Source organism: Ranitomeya imitator, chromosome 3 (genome assembly GCF_032444005.1).
Source record: "Ranitomeya imitator isolate aRanImi1 chromosome 3, aRanImi1.pri, whole genome shotgun sequence".
NCBI lineage: Eukaryota > Metazoa > Chordata > Amphibia > Anura > Dendrobatidae > Ranitomeya > Ranitomeya imitator.
In genome coordinates this window covers 418206163-418226128 of record NC_091284.1, presented here as the reverse complement: position 1 = coordinate 418226128, position 19966 = coordinate 418206163, and the positions used below count along the sequence as shown (strand labels likewise).

The 19966-nt window shown below is 42.9% G+C and overlaps 1 protein-coding gene across 1 annotated transcript in view; it reads right to left on the bottom strand.

Annotated features, from left to right (window-relative positions):
• VMP1 (vacuole membrane protein 1) overlaps positions 1-19966 on the bottom strand; it is a 247704-nt gene that overhangs the window by 42276 nt on the left and 185462 nt on the right. The window contains exon 10 of the mRNA XM_069757189.1: positions 12126-12242. Coding sequence (XP_069613290.1) covers positions 12126-12242 — 117 coding nt within the window. The remainder of the gene's footprint in view (positions 1-12125; positions 12243-19966) is intronic.

Here is a 19966-nt window from a genome sequence, read left to right as displayed (position 1 = left end):
CCTAATGAATGACGATGCCCAACCTCATGTGGCTGGAGTGTGTCAGCAGTTCCTGCAAGATGAAGGTATTGAAGCTATGGACTGGCTCGCCCGTTCCCCAGACCTGAATTCGATTGAACACCTCTGGGACATCATGTTTTGCATCATCGACCAACGTCACGTTGCACCACACAATGTCCAGGAGTTGACTGATGCTTTAGTCCAGGTCTGGGAGGAGATCCCTCAGGAGGCCATCCGCTGCCTCATCAGGAGCATGCCCAGGAGTTGTAGGGAGATCATATAGGCACGTGGAGGCCAGACACACTACTGAGCATCATTTCCTTGTCTTGAGGCATTTCCACTGAAGTTGGATCAGCCCGTAACTTCACTTTTAGGTTTTATTGTTCTCAACACATTCCACTATGTAATGAATAAAGATTTACAACTGGAAAATTTCATTCAGTGATATCTAGGATGTGGGAATTTAGTGCTCCCTTTATTTTTTTTGAGCAGTGTAATATATATATATATATATATATATATATATATATATATATATGCATACAGTTATATGAAAAAGCTTGGGCACCCCTATTAATCTTAAGCTTAATGTTTTATAAAAAATTGTTTTTTTGCAACAGCTCATATATCATATATCTAAACTGTTGGACACAGTAATGTTTCTGCCTTGAAATGAGGTTTATTGTACCAACAGAAAATGTGCAATCTGTATTCAAACAAAATTTGACAGGTGCATATGTATGGGTACCCCACCAGAAAAGTGACATTAATATTTAGTAGATCCTCCTTTTGCATAAATAACAGCCTCTAGTCGCTTCCTGTAGCTTTTAATGAGTTCCTGGATCCTGGATGAAGGTATTTTTGACCATTTCTCTTTACAAAACAATTCCAGTTCAGTTAAGTTTGATGGTCGCCGAGCATGGACAGCCCTCTTCAAATGATCCCACAGATGTTCAATGATATTCAGGTCTGGGGACTGGGATGGCCATTCCAGAACAGTGTAATTGTTCCTCTGCATGAATGCCTGAGTAGATTTGGAGCAGTGTTTTGGATCATTGTCTTGCTGAAAGATCCATCCCCTGCGTAACTTCAACTTTGTCACGGATTCATGAACATTATTGTCAAGAATCTGCTGATACTGAGAGGAATTCATGCATCCCTCAACTTTAACAAGATTCCCGGTGCCGGCATTGGCCACACAGCCCCAAAGCATGATGGAACCTCCACCAAATTTTACTGTGGGTAGCAAGTGTTTTTCTTGGAATGCTGTCTTTTTTGGCCGCCATGCATAACGCCTTTTTGTATGACCAAACAACTCAATATTGGTTTCATCAGTCCACAGGACCTTCTTCCAAAAAGAAATTGGCTTCTACAAATGTGCTTTCGCATACCTCGGCCGACTCGGTTTGTGGCGTGCTTGCAGAAACGGCTTCTTTCGCATCACTCTCCCATACAGCTTCTCCTTGAGCAAAGTACGTTGTATAGTTGACCGATGCACAGTGACACCATCTGCAGCAAGTTGATGCTGCAGCTCTCTGGAGGTGGTATGAGGATTGTCCTTGACTGATCTCGCCATTCTTCTTCTCTGCCTTTCTGATGTTTTTCTTGGCCTGCCACTTCTGGCCTTAACAAGAACTGTACCTGTGTTCTTCCATTTCCTTACTATGTTCCTCACAGTGGAAATTGACAGGTTAAATCTCTGAGACAGCTTTTTGTATCCTTCCCCGGAACAACTATGTTGAATAATCTTTGTTTTCAGATCATTAGACAGTTGTTTTGAGGAGCCCATGATGCCACTCTTCAGAGGAGATTCAAACAGGAGAACAACTTGCAAGTGGCCACTTTAAGTAGCTTTTCTCATGAATGCATACACTTGGCTATGAAGTTCAAAGCTCAATGAGGTTAGAAAACCAAAAAAAAGTGCTTTAGTAAGTCAGTAAAAAGTAGGTAGGAGTATTTAAAACAAAAAAATGATAAGGGTGCCCATACTTATGCACCTGTCAAATTTTGTTTGAATGCAGATTGCACATTTTCTGTTAGTACAATAAACCTCATTTCAAGGCAGAAACATTACTGTGTCCAACAGTTATTAGATATATGAAACTGAAATAGCTGTTGCAAAAAAAACAATTTTTATAAAACATTAAGCTTAAGATTAATAGGGGTGCCCAAACTTTATCATATAACTGTATGTATGTACAGTTAGGTCCATATATATTTGGACATAGACAACATTTTTCTAATTTTGGTTATAGACATTACCACAATGAATTTTAAACAAAACAATTCAGATGCAGTTGAAGTTCAGACTTTCAGCTTTCATTTGAGGGTATCCACATTAAAATTGGATGAAGGGTTTAGGAGTTTCAGCTCCTTAACATGTGCCACCCTGTTTTTAAAGGGAGCAAAAGTAATTGGACAATTGACTCCAAGGCTATTTCATGGACAGGTGTGGGCAATCCCTTCGTTATGTCATTATCAATTAAGAAGATAAAAGGCCTGGAGTTGATTTGAGGTGTGGTGCTTGCATTTGGAAGGTTTTGCTGTGAAGTAAACATGCAGTCAAAGGAGCTCTCCATGCAAGTGAAACAAGCCATCCTTAAGCTGCGAAAACAGAAAAAAACCATCCGAGAATTTGCTACAATATTAGGAGTGGCAAAATCTACAGTTTGGTACATCCTGAGAAAGAAAGAAAGCACTGGTGAACTCATCAATGCAAAAAGACCTGGGCGCCCACGGAAGACAACAGTGGTGGATGATCGCAGAATAATCTCCATGGTGAAGAGAAACCCCTTCACAACAGCCAAGCAAGTGAACAACACTCTCCAGGAGGTAGTCGTATCAATATCCAAATCTACCGTAAAGAGAAGACTGCATGAAAGTAAATACAGAGGGTTCACTGCATGGTGCAAGCCACTCATAAGCATCAAGAATAGAAAGGCTAGACTGGACTTTGCTAAAAAAAATCTAAAAAAGCCAGCACAGTTCTGGAAGAACATTCTTTGGACAGATACAACCAAGATCAACCTCTACCAGAATGATGGAAAGAGAAAAGTATGGCGAAGGCGTGGTACAGCTCATGATCCAAAGCATACCACATCATCTGTAAAACACGGCGGAGGCAGTGTGATGGCTTGGGCATGCATGGCTGCCAGTGGCACTGGGTCACTAGTGTTTATTGATGATGTGACACAGGACAGAAGCAGCCGAATGAATTCTGAGGTATTCAGAGACATACTGTGTGCTCAGATCCAGCCAAATGCAGCCAAACTGATTGGTCATCGTTTCATACTACAGATGTACAATGACCCAAAACATAAAGCCAAAGCAACCCAGGAGTTTATTAAAGCAAAGAAGTGGAATATTCTTGAATGACCAAGTCAGTCACCTGATCTCAACCCAATTGAGCATGCATTTCACTTGTTAAAGACTAAACTTCAGACAGAAAGGCCCATTAACAAACAGCAACTGAAAACCACCGCAGCGGAGGCCTGGCAGAGCATCAAAAAGGAGGAAACACAGCGTCTGGTGATGTCCATGCAGGGCCGCCATCAGGGCATTACAGGCATCACTGCCGTATGGGGCCCGGTGATGAGGAGCAAAAAGGGGGGCCCGAGCGAGCACGCTGGCAGCCGGTCCGCGCTCTGCTCGGGCCCCCCCTGACATTTTTATTCAGGCTGCGGCTGCAGTGCCACTGTGCTGTGCCTGCTGTCTCTAAATGAGCCTTGTACCTTTAAGGCGGCGGTGATTCATGGGCCCGCCCGCCGCAAGTAAGTGACGTCACACGCTGCCCTGCTCCACTTCCTCATTCCGGGATCAGAGCAGAGCAGCGTGCGGCGGCACACCACGTGGACGGCGGAGGCCGAGGGAGCAGAGAAGAGGCAGCGGGGGACCACCGGACGACGAGGGACCCGGCGGAGGAGAAGAGGCAGGCGGCAGCGGGGGACCGGTCACCGGCAGAGGAGAAGAGGGCAGAGGCAAGCGCCGGTGGCAGCGGGGCCCGGGGGACCGGCAGAGCAGAGGAGAAGAGGCAAGCACCGGCGGCAGTGGGGCCCGGGGGACCGGCAGAGCAGAGGAGAAGAGGCAAGCGCCGGCGGCAGCGGGGCCCGGGGGACCGGCAGAGCAGAGGAGAAGAGGCAAGCGCCGGCGGCAGCGGGGCCCGGGGGACCTGTCAGTGGGGCAGAAATGCTGGACAAGTGGGGCAGAAATGCTGGACTCAGTGGGGCAGAAATGCTGGACACAGTGGGGCAGAAATGCTGGACTCAGTGGGGCAGAAATGCTGGACACACAGTGGGGCAGAAATGCTGGACACACAGTGGGGCAGAAATGCTGGACTCAGTGGGGCAGAAATGCTGGACTCAGTGGGGCAGAAATGCTGGACTCAGTGGGGCAGAAATGCTGGACACACAGTGGGGCAGAAATGCTGGACTCAGTGGGGCAGAAATGCTGGACACAGTGGGGCAGAAATGCTGGACTCAGTGGGGCAGAAATGCTGGACACACAGTGGGGCAGAAATGCTGGACTCAGTGGGGCAGAAATGCTGGACTCAGTGGGGCAGAAATGCTGGACTCAGTGGGGCAGAAATGCTGGACACAGTGGGGCAGAAATGCTGGACACAGTGGGGCAGAAATGCTGGACTCAGTTGGGCAGAAATGCTGGACTCAGAGGGGCAGAAATGCTGGACTCAGTGGGGCAGAAATGCTGGACTCAGTGGGGCAGAAATGCTGGACTCAGTGGGGCAGAAATGCTGGACACACAGTGGGGCAGAAATGCTGGACTCAGTGGGGCAGAAATGCTGGACACAGTGGGGCAGAAATGCTGGACTCAGTGGGGCAGAAATGCTGGACTCAGTGGGGCAGAAATGCTGGACACAGTGGGGCAGAAATGCTGGACTCAGTTGGGCAGAAATGCTGGACACAGTGGGGCAGAAATGCTGGACACAGTGGGGCAGAAATGCTGGACACAGTGGGGCAGAAATGCTGGACTCAGTTGGGCAGAAATGCTGGACACAGTGGGGCAGAAATGCTGGACACAGTGGGGCAGAAATGCTGGACTCAGTGGGGCAGAAATGCTGGACTCAGTGGGGCAGAAATGCTGGACTCAGTGGGGCAGAAATGCTGGACTCAGTGGGGCAGAAATGCTGGACTCAGTGGGGCAGAAATGCTGGACTCAGTGGGGCAGAAATGCTGGACTCAGTGGGGCAGAAATGCTGGACTCAGTGGGGCAGAAATGCTGGACTCAGTGGGGCAGAAATGCTGGACTCAGTGGGGCAGAAATGCTGGACACAGTGGGGCAGAAATGCTGGACTCAGTGGGGCAGAAATGCTGGACACAGTGGGGCAGAAATGCTGGACTCAGTTGGGGAGAAATGCTGGACACAGTGGGGCAGAAATGCTGGACACAGTGGGGCAGAAATGCTGGACACAGTGGGGCAGAAATGCTGGACTCAGTGGGGCAGAAATGCTGGACACAGTGGGGCAGAAATGCTGGACACAGTGGGGCAGAAATGCTGGACACAGTGGGGCAGAAATGCTGGACACAGTGGGGCAGAAATGCTGGACTCAGTGGGGCAGAAATGCTGGACTCAGTGGGGCAGAAATGCTGGACTCAGTGGGGCAGAAATGCTGGACTCAGTGGGGCAGAAATGCTGGACACAGTGGGGCAGAAATGCTGGACTCAGTGGGGCAGAATGCTGGACACAGTGGGGCAGAAATGCTGGACTCAGTGGGGCAGAAATGCTGGACACAGTGGGGCAGAAATGCTGGACTCAGTGGACAGTGGGGCAGAAATGCTGGACACAGTGGGGCAGAAATGCTGGACACAGTGGGGCAGAAATGCTGGACACAGTGGGGCAGAAATGCTGGACACAGTGGGGCAGAAATGCTGGACACAGTGACAGGGGCAGAATGCTGGACACAGTGACAGGGGCAGAATGCTGGACACAGTGACAGGGGTAGAATGCTGGACACAGTGACAGGGGCAGAATGCTGGACACAGTGACAGGGGCAGAATGCTGGACACAGGGGCAGACTGTGAGACCCGGGGGCAGAATGCTGGACATTCGGGCAGAATGCTGGAAATTGGGGCAGAATGCGAGACACGGGGCAGAATGGAGATACAGGGCATGATTGGAGACACGGGGCAGGATGAAAGACATGGGGGCATGACTGGAGACAGATGGGGGAGGATTGGAGACAGATGGGGCAGAATGGAGACACAGGGGGCATGATTGGAGACAAGTGGCTGGATTTCAGACATGGGGGCATGGTTGGAGACATAGGGGGCAGAATGGAGACATGGGGCATGATTGGAGACAGATCGTGCAGGATCATGGGGCAGGATGGATATGATGCAGAAAGATGGGGCAGGATGGAGAGATCACATGGGGCGATCATATGGGGCAGGATGGGGAGATCATATGGGGCAGAATGGATACTCATGAGGGCAGGATGGGAGAACATGTGGCTGACGCCAGGAATGAGACACACGGTGGCCAGGCTGGGGGATATTATTACCATAGGGGCTAATTTAGGGATATTATTACTGCAGTGATGTATTTATTTTATTTTTTGAGGATACGGTTTTAAATGGGGGGGCGGTCCTGTTACTGTGTAGAGTGACACTATGTCGCCTCTTTTTCTTCATGTGGTGTAATGTAGAAGGTGGGAAAAATTAAGTAATGTATTCTACAAGCGGAGCTCGAGATAACTGTGTTATTTCCTGCAGAGAGAAGTCCTGGCTGGATTAAATGATGGCGGTCTGTGCTGGATGAAAGATGAAGGACTTCACCTAGAGACGTCACTGGTGAGTCAGTGTGTTACCTATACACTACATACCTATTATGTTTTTCCCCACTTAGGCTTCTTTCACACTAGCGTCGGAATCTCCCCGTCGCAATGCGTCAGGGAGAGATTCCGACGCTAGCGTTTAACGCTTTGCACAATGGGTGCAGCGGATGCATTTTTCCGGCGCATCCGCTGCCCCATTGTAAGGTGCGGGGAGGTGGGGGCGGAGTTCCGGCCGCGCATGCGCGGTCGGAAAAAGCGGTCCGTCGGGAGAAAAAAACGTTACATGTAGGGTTTTTTTTTCCCAACGGTCCACCAAAGCACGACGCATTCGTCGCAAGACGGATGCGAAGTGTGCAAATCCGTCGCAAATGCGTCGCCAATAGAAGTCTATGGGGAAAAAACGCATCCTGCAAGCACTTTTGCAGGATGCGTTTTTTCTGCAAAACGACGCATTGTGACGGATTTACAAAAAACGCTAGTGTGAAAGTACCCTTATACAGGACTATGTAATTAAAACTGTGTTTGAGGGAATTATTTACTTGATGTTTAAAAAAATAAATAAATACATTCTTTGCAATGTATTTTTAGCATCCCTTCTTTAGATTTAAAACAGTGGATAACACAGCCCTCAGCAATTAAGAGATAAAAGACAGGGATTAGAGAGAATTTCAATTTCGGATCATGCATCATGATGGAAATCGTAAACAATGTTACAGGTCTCGGTAAATGACGACACAAAACAAATTTTTTTATTTTTTTTTTACAAAATTCTGACTTTTATATGCCAATAAAATATATATATATAAAAAAAACACAAGGGTGGCATATCCTTAATCGTACTGACCTAAAATCATGTTTACAAGGTTATTTTAACTGCAAAATTAACATTGTAAAAATGAAATAAAAAAATTACCATGGTGGAATTTCACCGTGCCTGGATTTTTTTTGGGTAATTTTCCTTTACTTTGCAAGGTAAAATGAAATGTGACGTTAAAAACTACAACCTGTCTCGCAAAAAAAAAACAAAAACAAAAAAAACACTTATGTATGTCAGAGTAAAAGCAAAAAAAATAAATGACTAATTAAAAAAGGAGTGCAAAAAATGAAAACGTAATAATGAAAATTGACTGTGGAGGAAAGGGGTTAGGGGTAATGTATCTCAATGTCTGCCTAATACAGGTGACAGATCACTGCAGGATCTGAAAGTCTAAAGAATCTGGGGGAAGTCCTATTAATTGTACGACAAGACAAAATTTGTATATTCTTGTATTAGAGACATATCTATCTGTGCGTAGATAGATAATAGATAGAGATAGATCTATAGATAGACAGATCTATAGATAAAAGATAGATGGATAGACAGATATGAGAAAGATATATAGATAGATGGATAGAGATAGATAGTTCTATAGATAGATAAATCTATAGATAGATAATAGATAGATCTATAGATAATAGATAGATGGATAGAAAAAGAAAACAAAAAGCAGCACCAAAAGAAAACAAAGGGTGCAAAAAATCCTCCCAGGTATGTACCAAACATCATGCTATAGTCCAAAATAAAGAAGGCAGCACTCCAATAGAAAAAAATAAATGTGATTTCTTGGCCTATGTGCAACGTTTCGGTCCAAGATGTGGACCTTTCTCAAGCCTTGACCGAAACGTCACACATGGGCCAAGAAATCACATTCATTTTTTCTATTGGAGTGCTGCTTTCGCTTTTCTTGGACTATAGATGGATAGATTTATAGATAGATAGATATATGGATAGATCTATAGATAGAGATAGCTAGAGCTATAGATGATAGATAGATCTATAGGTAGATAGATTTATATTAATACATCTATTATCTATCATACAAACACTATCTAAGTGATACCTAAGGTACCTTCACACTAAACGATATCGCTAGCAATCCGTGACGCTGCTGCGTCCTCGCTAGCGATATCGTTTAGTTTGACACGCAGCAGCGATCAGAATCCTGCTGTGATGTCGTTGGTCGGGGCTAGAGGGCCAGACCTTTCTTTGGTTGCTGGCTCTCCCGCTGACATCGCTGAATCGGTGTGTGTGACACCGATTCAGCGATGTCTTCGCTGGTAACCAGGGTAAACATCGGGTTACTAAGCGCAGGGCCGCGCTTAGTAACCCGATGTTTACCCTGGTTACCATCCTAAAAGTAAAAAAAAAACAAATGCTACATACTTACCTACCGCTGTCTGTCCCCGGCGCTCTGCTTTCCTGCACTCACTGTGAGCACAGCGGCCGGAAAGCAGAGCGGTGACGTCACCGCTCTGCTTTCCGGCTGCCCGGCGCTCACAGCCAGAGCAGAGAAGCAAAGCGCCGGGGACAGACAGCGGTAGGTAAGTATGTAGTGTTTGTTTGTTTTTTACTTTTAGGATGGTAACCAGGGTAAACATCGGGTTACTAAGCGCGGCCCTGCGCTTAGTAACCCGATGTTTACCCTGGTTACCGGCATCGTTGGTCGCTGGAGAGCGGTCTGTGTGACAGCTCTCCAGCGACCAAACAGCGACGCTGCAGCGATCCGGATCGTTGTCTGGATCGCTGCAGCGTCGTTTAGTGTGAAGGTACCTTTACTGACACTTAGGCTGCAACTGTTATTTTATTTTGCAGCACAGACAACAAACCCACTATTGCAAGTGTAAATGTACATTGTCAACAAGAATTTGACCCATGTTTCAAACAATGTGGTCATACGGGTTCTGTGATTTTCAGAGCTAGAACACTTAACTATTATAGTCTATGTGGCTGTTCACATGTCCTTGTTTTTTGCGGACCATGCGTTCTGCAAAAATAGCAAGGCTATGTCCATTATTGATTTGAGTCACAGATCAAAATTACCCACATGTGGAAAAATCAGTAACCGCAAACATTGCTATCCGTCTGCTCTCTGTTTCTAACATTGCAATGGATAGGAGAAGCTTTGTCATGTATTTACTCATGCAAGAAAATCACTACTAAAACTCTGATGACCAAAACCAATCACCAAACCAAAGGATGCACCAGGAAGACCAGACTGGATCAAGATATATTCTTTTATTATTTAATTATCAAGCAGCGATACAATATATAAAAAATTACCGTTAAAAAATATACGATAAAAATGCAAAACAATCATACAAAAAAGTGTGCAGCGTTGGGTGTGTGCGTGTACTCAGGACAGCGCGGTGCCCTAAGGTAATATCCACTAATATTCACTATTTTTCCCTGAAATCTGTTATAGTTCAGCACTTAGCACTTTGTCTCTATCAGCACTGTGCAGGGTCTGGAAATAACCCTGATGGTTAAAACTATTGTGTTCTTTTAATTTATTTGCACTTCGGCACTTTTTTGCATATATTGCACTTCAATTTTGGAGTTTTTATTATTTTTTATTATTGTTTCCACATTGTGTCACTCAATTTTTCAGGGAACTAATATACCCCGATTGTGGGTAATACTTACCTTGCACGGATATATAAATAATTATTATTATTGTGCGGTTGGGTATCCGTATATTCATTTTTATATGCCGTCCCGTGCTGCACACTTTTTTGTATGATTGTTTTGTATTTTTATCGTATATTTTTTAACGGTAGTTTTTTATATATTGTATCGCTGCTTGATAATTAAATAATAAAAGAATATATCTTGATCCAGTCTAGTCTTCCTGGTGCATCCTTAGGTTTGGTGATTGGTTTTGGTTCTTGGTTTAAGTGGTCTCCACTTTATTTTTACTCAAAAGACACCCGGGTGAGCTAATATCACTATATTTATGATTGTGATACTGATTTATATATAGCCTTTATTTTATTTGGGTTGTTCTTTTGTAATTTTCTCTAAAACTCTGATGGTAAAAACTCACACCCCAAACAAACACTGATTAAAATAGAAGCCAGAACACTGATATTTTTATATGGGATAAAGGGACCTTTTGGGCCCATCTAGTCTCCAGGGCCCGGGTGTGATTGCTATCCCTTCCCCTATTATAGTTACGCCCCGTGGGGGGAGGGGTTAATTAAGATAGGTGGTTCCCTACGTCAGTTTAGTTTGAGATTTTTACTATAATTACTCCATTTTCTGTCCAAAATTAAGACTCCCTCGACGAGCATTTTGATGTTGCAGGTTTTCGGCACCATTTCTGCACCCATTAAGTAAAATAAAAAATACAAGTAACCTAAGATATATGCAGCATAAAAAAACTCTCCAAAAAACTCATCATGGGAACGTAGCCTTATAGTGGATTTGGGAGGCAGATGTTCCCCCGCACCCTCTCCTTCTGTTGGAAACTTTAGAAATGTGGCAAAGTCCATGTGCAAACACCAATATTTCAAATTTTTATGTGCAACTTAGCAGCATGCCGTATGCAAAAATTGCAACCTTTATACATCTAAAAAGTTTTGATGAATTACCACCATGTGACAAAATCTCCCCATGGGCTTCTTACTATATCTGAATGCCGAGCAGTATAGTATTAACAGGGATGACCCCTTAAGTATATACAATGATCAGCAATGACATTAAAACCACAGGTCTAACATTTTGCATGTACCCCTAATGCTACCAACAGCTGCGACCCATTGTGGCATGGACTTTACAAGACCTCGGAAGGTGTCATGTCTTATCCCGGGTCGATATCATTGGGAGCTGATGATCTCAGAGGCCAATTCAACACCTTCAGCTTATTTGTCAGGGTGTATGTATATTTAGGTAAAAACTAACAAGAACATATGCAAACAATACCATGGGAAGCATACAGCAATGCACTCATTGTTAAAAAGGATTTGCTTATGACATAACCGTAGGTAAATATCATGGCTAACCACTAATTTCCTGAAAGCTGTAGGCAGAAATGGTATTGCTGTACATCATCATCCACTCATTAGAACTTACAGAACACACATTATGCCGTCAACCTGTGATTTCAAACATGAGGGGAAAAATAATGCATCAGTTACACGCTAAGGCCAGGCTGACTTAGTGGTTAATTCATTTTTACACTTTTTTACCCGCGGAAAAAAGGTGAAAAGAAAAGTATGAGGGTTGGGACTAAAAGAGAATACCGAAACACACTCTCTTCATTTAGTCTCTTCCATGTTGCCCTATTTCACATACTTTTTTTTCTCTTTTTTTTTTTTCACATAATTTGACAATTATGAGTTAGCTCTTTGATGAGTTACTTAAAATCATTACTCCCTAAAATGAACTTCTTGCCAGTACCTTTCAGGACAGCCATTTTCTTGAAGAATTATAATAATGAAATTTTATTTTTGCTTTCTGTATATTTCACAAATGACTTGCTAGCAAAGATAATAATTAGGTTTTAGCAAAGCAACTTACCTGAATGTGCATTTTAATTATTGCTTTGCCAATAAGAGTGGCCCCAAAGAATGTCCAGAAGGGCACAAGGAAATGTCCACATGTTATTCCTGCCAGATCAAACAAGGGATTTGGAATCTGAAGTACAAGAAAAGGTAAAAAAAAACATTGAACACAATAAAGACATTTTTTCATCTGATTAATAAAACATTTGTACAGTTTGTTAAAATTGGACATCTGCAAAAAATGCATAATTAGCTGCCTAAAAAATTATTTCAAATTAAATGTTTGCTGGTATCCTATCATTAAGTAGAAATATCAATAATAAGCAAAAATAGAATTAAAGCTGACTCTGAATGCCCGAGATGTAAGACTGAGAATGCAGGAATATACCACATGATGTGGACATGTCCAAGACTGGTTGCTTTCTGGTTGGTGGTAATGAGCCGTGTGGAAGGGGCGTATAAATGCAGAGTGCCGAGAGATCCGATAGTGTGTATACTGGGACATGTAGAGGAAATTAGAGTGGATAACACCTGGAAGATAGCAATAGCTAGGCTATTATATATGGCAAGGAAGGTAATAGCAAGGAACTGGATCAAGGATGAGCCGCCTACAAGGGGTGAATTCCTGAAATATGTTAAACATGGTCTCAATTTGGAAAAGGGGGTATACAAAAGACGTGGGAAAATAGAAACGTTTGATAAAATGTGGTCTCCGTGGCTCGAGCTGGGATAGTAGGTATGGGAAATGGGAGGATGAGGGCCTCTGAAAGGAAGAGAGTGCTAAAGAACAAGCGGACATAAGTGATTCAAATGGCTCAAAGAGCCATCAATACTGGTAACAAAGTATAACTGGGTATGAGCTGTCAGGGGAGGGGGAGGTTTGGGTTTTGTTGGGATTGTTGGGGGTTTGGAAAATGTAAAAATTTTGTAATATACTGGAAAATGCATAAATTGTATTGTTCATATTCGCTTTCAATAAAAATCTATTTAAAAAAAAAAAAAAAAAAAAATAGAATTAAAGACATACAAAATATATATATATATATATATATATATATATATATATATATATTTTAATAACCCAACCCTGACTTGTACTTCTCAACAACTTTGTCCCTGACTTGTTTGGAGATATCTTTGGTCTTCTTGGTGTCGTTTGGTTAAAGGGAACCTGTCACCCCAAAATGGAAGATGAGGTAAGCCCACCAGCATCAGGGGCTTATCTACAGCATTCTGTATTGCTGTAGATAAGCCCCCGATGTATCCTGAAAGATGAGAAAAAGAGGTTAGATTATACTCACCCAGGTGCGGTCCTGCTGCGGTCCGGTCCGATGGGAGTTGCGGTCCAGTCCGGGGCCTCCCATCTTCTTACGATGACGTCCTCTTCTTTTCTTCCTGCCGCGGCTCCGGCGCAGGTGTACTTTGTCTGCTCTGTTGAGGGCAGAGCAAAGTACACTAAGCACTGCAGTACTTTGCTCTGCCCTCAACAGGGCAGACAAAGTACGCCTGCGCCGGAGCCACAGAGTGAAGGCAAGAAGAGGACGTCATCGTAAGAAGATGGGAGGCCCCGGACCGCGTATAATCTAACCTCTTTTATTCATCTTTCAGGATACAATTCCAGAATGCTGTAGATAAGCCCCTGATGCCGGTGGGCTTAGGCGTGACAGGTTCCCTTTAATGGTGTTGCAGCCTCTGAGGTCTTTCAAAAAAGGCGTGTATATACTGACAGACATGTGACACACAGATTGCACAAAGATGGACTTCCTTTCACTGAGCATGTGACTTATGAAGGTAGTTGCGGTCACCAGAAATTTTTAGGGGCATCATAGCAAAAGGGGCAAATACATAAGAACATGCCAATTTTTTTGTTATGAGATCCCAAAAGTTTAAATTTATGCCTATATTTTTCGCACTTCAGCAATTTAGACTATTTAGTGCTGATACGTCACACAGAAATCGGATCACAAAAATATTTAACCCCTTCACGGCCTTTGGGCTTTACATTTTTGCGTATCCATTTTTTTGCTCCCCTTCTTTCCAGAGGCATAACTATTTTATTTTTCCGTCAATATGGCCGTGTGAGGCCGGTTTCACATTAGCGTTTCTGTGCGCAGCGTAGGCCTGCGTATAGATCCGCATGTGTCTTGCATACCTATATTTAACATTGTTGCGTTCAGCGGGCACGTCAAAACGACGCACGGGGACGCATCCGCATACAACACATGTCCCTGCGTACACAATGTTAAATATAGGCACGCAAGATGCATGCTGATCTATGCGGATCTTAAGGAAACAAGTACGCAGCCCTATGCTGCGCACAGATACGCTAAAATTGACCTGCCATTGTGATTCTCCAGGTCATTACGAGTTCACAGATATCAAACATGTTTAGGATCTTTTTAATTTAAGTGGTGAATAAAAAATCCCAAGTTTAAGAAAAAAAATGCCACCATTTTCCGAGACTCGTAGCGTCTCCATTTTTTGGGGATCGGGGCTGTGTAAGGGCTTTTTTTTTGCACGCCAAGCTAATGTTTTTGTTGAAACTATTTTAAGATAGATACAATATTTTGTCTGTTATTGCATTTTATATAACTGTTGTGGTGACCAAAGAAAAGTAATTCTGACTTTTTTTTGTGTGTTTTACGCCGTGTACCGGTCGGATTAATTCTTTTAATATTTTGATAGATCAGACATTTCTGAAAGTGGCGATACCAAATATCTGTATTTCTCTTTTTCTTTAATCGTTTTATTTTGAATGGGGCAAATGGGAGTGATTTAAACCTTCATTTTTTAAAAACATTTTTCTTTTTTGCTTCATTGGAGACTGCGATCATCCGATTGCCTGTGCTGCACATAGCAGGGAGGGTGGGGGGGGGAGGATACATCCGCAAGGCACTATGTATACATAAAATCTTGATTGAGGCCTTTCCTGCCCTGTAATATTATCAGATTACGCAATAATTCCTGCAACTTCTTTTTAATAAAGGGCCATTTAACAAAGGGATACATCAGAACTGAGCATCAGGGTTCAGGAAGTGAGTAATAGTTTGAACTATACGACTAAATGCATGTGGACACCTGAACATCAAACTCATATGTGCTAGTCAGACGTCGTATTCTAAAATCAGGGGCATTAGAAGGAGATTGTTGCATTGCTTTCAGCTAGAATTATTATTTATTTTTAGAGCCCCATTGATTACATGGTGCTGTAAATGTGAACAGTGGTTTACATACAAACTGGTACAGAGAGGAGAGGGTCTTACCCTTGGGGGCTTAAAGTCTACAGAGCTATAAGATCATCAGCAGCCTTCCAAAAAGATCTTTCATTTGATTTTTATATATGTGGCTTAATATCGACTCAATTAATAGGCACATAAGTAAGGTCATGTGCCTAAGCTGGGGTTGTACATAGCGGCCGAGAAATTAAATTGATTACTTATTTTTAATAGCTGACTGGTTTCTGCAATACTGTAGGACCATTATCAATAATCAAATAATTTATGATTAAGTTCTAATAATACAACGGAAAGCTGCTGTGACTTGAATGAGCGGCTGCCTTGCAGACACACTTTAGGCCGGTTTCACACGTCAGCTCATTTACAGTAATGAATATGCAGCTCCACCTCCCACAGGGGTGGAGCCGCATATACATTACTGTAATCGGCGGCCCCACGTGACCGCATACAGGAGAAGATGCGGCCAGAACAGGAAGCAGCGACAGCCAACGAGGGAGCTTGGTGAGTATTTTCAGAACAGCGGGGGGGGGGGGTTGAGGGGCGCACAGGGGGGGGGGGAGAGGGGCGCACAGGGGGTGGGAGGGCGGGGGGCACATAGATCTTTATTTTAAACACTATTATTCATATCTTCTCTGCAGCAAATGCTGCTGCAGGGAAGATATGAATCGTGGCTTCAGCACCAGATGCTGGTACGTGTGGTACCCGGCACGGTGCGTGTGGTACCCAGTGGGCACACGGGCAGCACACGTGGCCACACTGATGTGCCACAGAAACGTAGGGGCACACGGACACGGATAATTCCGGTACCGATTTTTTCCGGTACTGGAATTATCTGGACGTGTGAAACCGGCCTAAGCCTGTGCCGACCGATACGTGGGACCCCCCCCAGCCTTACTATAAACTGCAGCTAGCAATAATTTCTTATTTAAAGGTGTTCAAACAGATGCAGAGCAGAGATTTATGTCGACTAATTACCGTAAGTTATTTTAGACCAAACTCAAACTATGTTTTTTAAAGAATCTCGCCTTTTGCCAACCACATACGTCTTAGAGTAATCCAATGGAGTTGGAGGAGAAGATCCTTTTGTTCTGTGATGCAAGTCTCTAAAATGTATGCTGCAGTATTGACATGTACCTTTACTTGACGCCAATGGACCTAGCTCAAATCACGAAAAGATGCATTTTCCTGGTATCTAGCAAACCAAGATTTCTCCATCAAAGTGCAACACGGTGAAACATGATTCATCCCTCCATAGAACGAGTAAAGTGTTCCTTAGATCAGTTCAGATAACATTACAGGTTATTTTCAGACAAGAAACTGCAAGGCATGAAGCTGAATGTAGCCATGAGAGAGGGATATAAGCCATAAAGCTCCTGATAAGCTTTCATGTGTTCATGTGGCTGCTGGATGCTGCAATCTAGCCTTGTTATGTACTCAGCATACGGATGTTCTAGGACTCCTCATATGACTTTGTGGAACTACTGTTTGGCAGCTGAGCGGATTCTTTTTGCAAGTAAAGCACTTAAAGGGAATCTGTCTGCAGGTTATTGCTATGTAATCTGAAGATAGCAGGAGATAGGGGCTGAAACACAGAATTCAGGGATGTGTCACTTGTCACAGTGTGTGCTGTTTACTAACTGTGGAGCAATTATCACTAAGAGATTAACATTGGTGGACTAGTCTGGCAACTAAACAGCTCACTGTCTATAGACACTGTCTATGGAGTGGGCGGGGTTAGCTTTATCAGCTCTGCTTCATTCTAAATCTAAAAGCTCTGATTATATCAGAACGGCTGCACCCAGTAATCTAAGTGATCCATCCTTGGATTCAGCTTCTCTTTTCCTACATTACGCTGCCCTCAGATGAGGTAGCAAAAACCTGGTAACAGATTCCCTTTAAAAAAATCAGGGAAGCCATAGCAGGGTAGCAATTTGACACGCTTCGTTAGAATGTGGCATCCTATAAATACTAAGATCCATTTAACAGCTAATACAGTGCGAAAGGAGATAGTATGGGTATGCTTAGTTATTATTTAAACACAACATAGTATGTATGTGTAATTAAAGATTATCTAGATGCCTCTATATTTGAGTATATCAGTAAAATTGGTACAACAGGAGTGGCATCAGTCAATGATCTGGACCCACTATTAACCCCTATCCAACATCGGGCATAATAGTACGGCGATGTTGGACACCCTCCCTTTCATGTGGGCTCCAGCACATGTCAGCAGTTTTGAACAGCTGACACATGCTGCTAACAGCCACAGGAGGAATCGCGATCCTCCCGCGGCTGTTAACCCGTTAAATGCTGCTGTCAAACCATGACAGCGGCATTTAACACGCACTTCTGGCAAGCACACCAGAAATCCGCCCATCGGTGACACCAGTCACGTAATCTCGGATCACCGATGGGTGATGGCATGACAACTAGAGGTCTCCTGCTATGAGTGTCGATCAGGTTATGGCAGCTACAAAAAATGTTTTTAAAAATATAAAAGTTCAAATCACCCCCCTTTCGCTCCATTCAAAATAAAAAAAAAAATAAAAAAATAAAACCTACACATATTTGGTATCGCCATGTTCAGAATCGCCTGATCTATCAATAAAAAAAGGATTAACCTGATCGCTAAATGGCTTAGCGATAAAAAAAAAAAAACACGCCAGAATTAATTTTTTTGGTTGCCGCGACATTGCATTAAAATACAATAACGGGCGTCCAAAAGAACGTATCTGCACCAAAATGGTATCATTAAAAAATAAGCCGTCATCCAACCGAGATCACGAAAAATGGAGACGCTACGGGTATCGGAAAATGGCGAAATCTTAAAAGATAAAAAAGAACCTAGACATGTTTGGTGTCTATGAACTCGTAATAACCTGCAGAATGATAATGGCAGGTCAGTTTTAGCATTTAGTGAACATACTAAAAAAAAAAAAAAAAGGCAAAACAAAAATCTACTGTGGGATTGCACTTTCCCCCCCCCCATTTTCCTGTACACGATAAGTTAAAACCAATGGTGTCGTTCAAAAGTACAACTCGTCCAGCAAAAAAACAAACCCTCACATGGCCATATTGACTAGTGATGAGCGAGTATACTCGTTACTCGAGATTTCCTGAGCACGCTCGGGGGTCCTCCGAGTATTTTTTTAGTGCTCAGAGATTTAGTTTTCATCGCCGCAGTTGAATGATTTACATCTGTTAGCCAGCATAAGTACATGTGGGGATTCCCTAGCAACCAGGCAACCCCCACATGTACTCAGGCTGGCTAGTAGCTGTAAATCATGCAGCTGCGTCAACAAAAACCAAATCTCCAAGCACTTACAAATACTCGGAGACCCCTGAGCGTGCTCAGGAAATCTAGAGCAACGAGTATACTCACTCATCACTAATATTGACGGAAATATAAAAAAGTTATGGCTGTGGGAAGAAGGACAGCAAAAAACGAAAACGCAAAAACGAAAATATCTCCGGTCATGAAGGTGTTAAAGCAGGCACTCTTAAAACATAATGACCCGGTTTAAATAGCAGTTCCATCTATTGCTCAGACAGAGCATCTATAATGCAATTCACAGCATATGGATATTTATTCAGATCAAACACTACAATCCTAGCACACCTAGCATTGTTGTAAAAAAAAAATATATAATAATTTAAGAAAAAAGCTGTTTATTTTTCTTTAAAGTCTATACATACTGGGTGTTTTTTTTACTTCAAAATACTCTGAACACAGTTTGAGGTGTATTTGAAGCAGTTCTTTATGCAGATTTTGAGCTTCAAAAAAACATCATGATCATGTAAAAATATATCTACTTTAAATAACTAAAAAAAAAACTACTATATTCACAACTACCAATATTATATAGTATTTACCCAACAGTAAAAAAAATAAAAATAATAAAATAAAAAAAAATATCTAAAAAATGAATACAATTTTTTTATTTTATTGCTAGAAATGCAAAAAAAATTATTTATAGATTTGGTATTGTTATGTTTATAGTGGACTACAGAACTTTCCCCCACCTAAAAAAAATAAAAATTAAAACTTAAACAATACATAATTATTATTTGTATCCCAAATTAGTGCCATACAAATACAACTCTTTCTGGAACAAATAAAGGTAAACTAGGTTGTGTGGCGGCAGAGAGTTAAGCAGGAAATGCCAATGGTGACATCAACAGTCGCTCCCGCAGCTGCCGGCTCTGCTTTGTGTATAGGTGACAATAGAGTTCAAGTGAAGAGAGGAAGGCCGGAGATTAAGTGTCGGGCAGGAACAGCATTTCATGTGATGCAACAGTCATGTCAATAATTAATAGAGTCATCTTAATGATGGTTAGGAGGATGTGGTTACTTGATGTCACTGTACACAAACGGCCATTATTTTTATAGAACGTATCAAACATTACAGCATGGCAAGACCTATCACGAGAAAAATGACATCTTGCAAGCTGTGTCCGGCATCAATCCAGCCTTTCAGGGTAAAATTCTTATTGGATTAATCATTTTAAAAAATGTGGAAAATTCGGGCTCCCTCTGCAGCTTATTGGGTAAGCTTGCCGAATAAGCGGGGACCCGAAGAAATTCACTCAACTCTAATAAAGAGATGTTCAAAAATGCCTG